The 6,096-nt window shown below is 37.7% G+C and overlaps 1 protein-coding gene across 3 annotated transcripts in view; it reads right to left on the bottom strand.

Annotated features, from left to right (window-relative positions):
- Window positions 1-6,089, bottom strand: part of LOC108166601 (WAS/WASL-interacting protein family member 3-like) — a 16,510-nt gene extending 10,421 nt beyond the window's left edge. For all 3 annotated transcript variants that reach the window (XM_017306951.1, XM_017306950.1, XM_017306952.1), the window contains exons 1-3: window positions 5,290-6,089; window positions 4,317-4,421; window positions 4,103-4,207 (exon numbers count right to left, since the gene is read on the bottom strand). In XM_017306951.1, the coding sequence (XP_017162440.1) occupies window positions 4,103-4,207; window positions 4,317-4,365 (154 nt within the window). In that variant the 5' untranslated portion in view covers window positions 4,366-4,421; window positions 5,290-6,089. The remainder of the gene's footprint in view (window positions 1-4,102; window positions 4,208-4,316; window positions 4,422-5,289) is intronic.
- Between the last annotated feature and the right edge of the window lie 7 nt (window positions 6,090-6,096).

The following is a 6,096-nucleotide window of genomic DNA, read 5'->3' as shown; positions in this document are numbered from 1 at the left end:
ATTAAACGTATTAAGCACAGGTACAATGTACAGGTACAATTAGCCTCCAAGAGGCTAATTTAGCTAGCTTCCACCGTATATTTTCCGGCAAAAAAATTATACAAACGTGTCTTCAACCATTCGCATCATAGTCCTACTGCCATTACGTCCTAAAACTACCATCAGTAAGTTTATAACGTAACACTTTGGAGTTATTTTTGGTTTTAGAGTACAAATACATTTTGACAGATGCAGGTTTCTACTCCCCGGAGTGTAAGTGTCGCATATGATGAAGTCAGCTTCTTCTTCTTGGGTTTTTGTGGGATCCGTCCTTATTTTTATTATTTTAATCAAAGATATTAAAACGTTTACAGAACAGTTTGTCATGCAATCACGAAAGAAAATACAATTTAATTTTTCTTACATTTTTTTGGAGTAAATCATTGATATCATACTCAAAAATAGTTGCTAAATAAAAAAATAATTAAAAAACCGCTTTTAAATCAAGCTAATAATCACAACAAAAACCCTCCGGTTTTATATTTTACTGAGTTATTTTTAAACATCRAATTAAAGTCTTATGACCATGTATTTGCAGTAAATATTCTTAATATCCTGTTCAAACTAGCACATAAATTGTAAATAAAAGTTTTTAAAAAAGCTAAAAAAAAAAAAAAAAAGGTTATATCGGTGAAGAGTTGCTGTTATCACAGATAGAATGGTTGATTAAAACCTGCTAGCAGGCAGAGCAGGGACCAACTGAGGCCATTCAATGGGGCTGATAACCGCTGATAATCGCCATTCTATGGGATGATAACATCCGAAGCGGGTGGAAGTAGAGGAGGCGATGGAACTGGAGGCTTCAGTCCCGTTAAAGAGGTGAAGCAAAAGGAGGAATGTGGTGGCTGCTCTGCAAGTCAGTAAACAGGCCAGCAAGCTGGCTGCAGAGACAAAAGAGCTGTCGGACAGATATCAGCGAAGTCTCTGTATCTCAAAGTAGCAGTAAACAACCTAGATACCCTGCAGAGTCTTTTAGAGTATTTTTAAGGAAAACTAAAGGGTTGAAAGGAGTAAAAATTGAAAGCCATTTTCCTAATTTAATAATGTTTTATTTCTCAGTAATATCAGGAACAAGGAGGTGTAAAAAAGTGTAAAAAAGTCACAACACAACATGCTCTGCAGCAGCTGGTCTCATCTCAAGGCCTGGTGGCCTTTTACAAAAGGGGGGCGCTGAGATTCCACTGGGGGGCGTTTGGTCGAAGGTAAGCTTTACACCTTAAATTCACAACAATACCAATTTAGACAGTTTGAGCAACTTGGTAAAACTGTATTGTGTAACATTAAATCATGCTTGGCTGCAACTGTATCTATGGCAGCTCTTCTATTCAGTGTTTGTAGCTCCTTCTCCATTCTCCCTCTAGTGGTAGCTTCCCCACATCAGTTCAGCTTTACACCGGCTGATGACGTTGCTGTGATTCACTTTGTCTGGTATTTTTGTACATATGTTTGGGCAGTTCTGTGATCATGTCAAAGCAGCAACTTATATTAAAAAGAGTTTTATTTCCATTTGAACGCTGCCCGGTTCCATGGAAGGACAACAGAAAATCGCTCTTATAAACATGTAATTACTAAAATCACGATACCCTAACTTTGTATCCCTCTGAAAAATGAACCCATTTAAATAAAGAAATTCCTCCATGGGTGATACAAAGATATAGAGCGTTCATTTTATAGCGTTAACACCGGAGCTGTAAGTGGTTTGGTGTGAAACGGGTGTGATGGAACAACGGTACCACAGCACTTTTAAATTTCAATAATCAGAATACCGAAATGGTTTCCATTGCTTTACAAGGTTTATGTCAGTCTGCCTTTTCCCCATCGATACGCTTCCCATACCATAGGGGATTAAAAAAAAACACACTAAAAAAACGATGCGCACATTGCCCAAAACTCTGAAACAGGAGAAGCAGGACATAAAACGGAGYGACGAACTAGATGTGAATTATGGCATAAAAACAGAAAATCCGACGCTGAACAGTGAAAAATCAACACATGATGTGAAATACATGACGATTAGGAGGCGCAGCAGGTGATGAGTGAAGATTACTGGTGGTGAGTGTCAAAAAATTATAAAATAAATCTAACACAGGAAAGAAACTAAAGTGGACATAGCAATAAACCGAGAGACGATAATACTAATCAAAGGAAACTAAATGGAAATGAATGAAGAACAAACTGCAAGAATAAACTAAGAAACTAAAGTAAATGCAGAGGAATAAACTGGTATGGCAAGACCTTTCGAGCAATATTTAATACAAAGGAGGAATGTAGAGCAATAATAAACAGACACTATTTCCAGATAAAAGGTAAAATAATATTGTTGAAGTGCCATGGGTTTGTTGAGACCACATCTAMTACTGAGAATAAATATATCTTACATACCATAACAGTAAATAACTTATCACTTATTTATGTTTTTAATTAGATTTGATATATTTATTTCTTCAATATTATTTTTCATGTCAGTTTTAATGTCATGAGGCTGATGACTCCATGACACTTTCAATTTGACTCATTAGGATTTGATTAAGAACCAGATTTGTTCTTTGTAATTTCTGTCCAATTAAACTATTAATCTATAAATCAATAGACAGGTAAATCAATAAGATATAATCCATGTTTCTGTCTCATATTTGTATGGCATTAAACGGACTTGGAACTTTAGTGTTTCCACTGAAAGCTCTGGTTTGCACAATAAATGCCATGTGGGTGAAATTTTATGGATGATACTCTGATGTCCCATTCTCCTGAAGGCACCACCAGAAACTCACAGAAACACTGAAGAGAAGAAGAGTTATGATTATTGAAGTTACAGTTCTATCCATGTTTTAATGTAAGGAGTTCAGTCGTTTTGCAAATAGTTCAAAGTTTAAACTGGCATTGTTGTACATCTTTTATCTGGTCATTTTGTGGAATATTTAACAACTAGAAAATGGCAAAGAATAAGAATATTTTTTTCCACTCTGATTGGCTGCCAATTTTAAGTTGAATGTCATTCATTGCATTTTTGGCAGACACCTGTGAAAATAATTTCTATTCCCATGGCTTTTTTGTTCTCTGGGAAATTATTTTTGATGATAAATACAGAAACAAGCATAAAAATCAAAACTTCTACAATAGTGATAGTACTATTAATAATAAAATAATAGTCAGTGTAAAGTAGCCTACAAATTCTTTGGTGGGGGGCGGTGAGGGACCTGGATAAAGGCTAGGGGGTTGCTGGGCCAAAAAAGGTTGAGAAACAGTGCCTTAAATGCATTATTTCTTAACTTTATTGCTTCTTTACATTCATTTGTCCACCATGGCACCATTTTCTTATCATTTTTACACCCTGATTTCTTTATAGAATTATCTGCTGCTTACATTATTATCTTAAATTTTTACATTTGCATCATTTATATCCATTCTCATATCTACTTTTCCTAAATTTATTTGACTTAAGTATCTAAATTTAATCCAAGTCTGCCTTATTAAAATAAAATTTTTTACTGAGCTTTATATTCTTATTATTTAAATTTAGTCCTACTCTTATTGTTATTGGATAATGATCACTACCTATTGTAGATTTTTTAATCAATTAACCATTCACAAATACCAGCTAAAACACTTGAGACAATGGGTTCTTTGCACGTCAGCTTCTGCATTCGGGGAAAAGCGGATCAGTTGTTTCCGATCTATTGAAAATGGCATTTTACACTAGGTGCTTGCAGGGCTTAGCCGAGGTATGCATATCGATCCGAAGCCCCAACAAGTAAGCTGGAGAAAGGTTGTAAGATGTACGCCTCGTTATACATTCACTGACATGAAGGTGAGTTTTACTTTATTAAACTTTGTGGCTAGGGGTGCTTGAGCACCTGCCCCTTTTGGTCCTTGCTCTCCGTGCAGAGACCACTAAGGGCAGGTGCTCAAATTTTCCCAGTACACCTAGTGAGACTGTGAATGTAAATCTGATATTTACGTCTGACAAAAAAAAAAGACGCAGAAAGAAACGTGGCTGTTTGTTCTTTTTAACCTCATGGTGTCATGTTATTTCATATCCCGGGTTGATGTGCCAGACTCTCACCTTTGCTGGTGTCGTACTGAAACTTTGATGACAGAGAAAACTTGAGGTATTCAGCTTGTTTCCTGAAGACGTTCAAATCAGAGGCTGCCACGGTTGTCTTCCTGTCTGCAGAGGTCAGCAGCAGAAAACCACATAATAATGAACAAGATAACCAAAGTGACTGGACACCCCCCTCCGGCAGGGGTTCACCCTGTCCACAGTGGGTCATGCATACCAAACAGGTAGAACATCTGGGAATGGTTTTCGTTGTCGTAGGTGTGCATGAGCAGGCAGTCAGAGCAGGTGTGCAGGAACCTGTGGTAGGATGCAGCAGTCGGGACTGCACAGCAAAAACACACAGTTGCAGTTAGCTTTCTCTACATTGAGAACATGTTAATATTTTGCACAGTTTTTACTTTAATAATGTCTTGTGACATTTGCACTTACAGTATCATCAAAAATTATTATTCATACACCTTGAACTTTTCCATATTTCACATTAAGACAACAAAAATTTGTGTAAAAGAGCAACTCATTACTGGAGATGCACCGATCCCATATTAATCTGTACATGTCTCAATATTGACAAAAATTCCTGGAGTGGGTATCGATGACATATTTAGTCTAATTCTATGCTTTGTGCTATGTAAACGATGTTGAGAATTCCTATTTTCGCATTCTGAACTATTAGAAAGAAAGTTCGTTGACGTTTAGCTAAGCCCCTTAAACGTTTTCACAGCACAACAAGAAGAATTACTGGATGTTATGCCAATCTGTTAAAGGCTGCTTCCTAAACAGGCCTATTGATTGTGTAATCCAGGCTTATTTAGGAACCAATAAGGGCGAGTTCGGCGTCTTCCAGTTGACCCTGCATGTGACTGAAGCAAGCTGTCTAAATTGCTGCTTAACGTCAAGCAGTGACGGAAAACAATGTTTCCTTGCATTGGTACAGGCTGCTGCTGTGCTGCTAGGCGATTTGCCTGGTCTAACCTCAGGGTCTGGTTGCGGGTGTTCTGTTCAACACCATCCACATGCTTTCAATGTGGTCCAGCACAGGGCCAAAGAAGTAAATTTTAACTGTCATTTTTTACCCTCAATGAAGATCCAACTGCCCAGGACCTGCTCAAAGCAAATAATCACATTATAGCTGCTCTGTTATTTTACAGCCAGCGCAGGAAGACAAAGGTCTGGTGGATTCTAATCTGTACCTGGTTGATCTGTTCAGCTGTCAGAGTTTGGGTCAGCTGGCTTCATTCGTCTTCTGCTGGTGCTGCAGTGCTGAAGAACAGCAGGGAAACAAGGTGTCATAGTGGACAGCAACAAGTCGACGCTTTCCTCCGGAGCAGCTGGACATTTATAGGTATTTATAGGCAGCACACACACTGCACATTGTTTGCTGTGTTGTTTGATAACAGATTCACTACAGAGCTGAGCAATTCTGGAAAATTATGTTGGTCAATCTTTATGGGGCAAGTAACATTTCTGCTAACAGGTTTTCTTATCGGGGTCAGTGTTTGAACAGTGAAGGCTGCTCTGAATGTGTTTCAAACATTTATTTTCTTGTCCTTTTAACTTCGGACTATTCAAATAGTCCTTGGTCTGACTTTTAAAATTAAGTTAAACATAATGACACATTTTTGTTGCTCGCTCAGGGGCAGAGAGTGTCAATTTATTATTGCTAATATTGTTATCTGTTTTTAAGTAGCATTTTTATTATGATCAGTAATGTAATTAGGGACTTGTGTATTTTTAGGCCCGAGCAGCTAAGCGCTGCGAAGGCCTATTGGAATCGTGCTGTAAATTATTCTTCTTCTTCCGTAAAGTAAATTGGCTTTTTGGGGGCTTTATCATATTCAAAAACTCACCAAACTTGGCGGGCTCATAGAGCCTGGTGAAAATTTACGTATTTTAAAGTCACCGCAAAAATCGCACAAGAAACTGCTCAAGGGCGCCCCCTAGAAACTTTCAAAAGACCCTTTTCTATTCACTTACTTTATCGTAGAGACTTGAAATTC

The sequence above is a fragment of the Poecilia reticulata genome, linkage group LG10 (genome assembly GCF_000633615.1).
Source record: "Poecilia reticulata strain Guanapo linkage group LG10, Guppy_female_1.0+MT, whole genome shotgun sequence".
In the NCBI taxonomy this organism is placed as follows: domain Eukaryota; kingdom Metazoa; phylum Chordata; class Actinopteri; order Cyprinodontiformes; family Poeciliidae; genus Poecilia; species Poecilia reticulata.
This window is presented reverse-complemented; position numbering and strand designations above follow the sequence as displayed.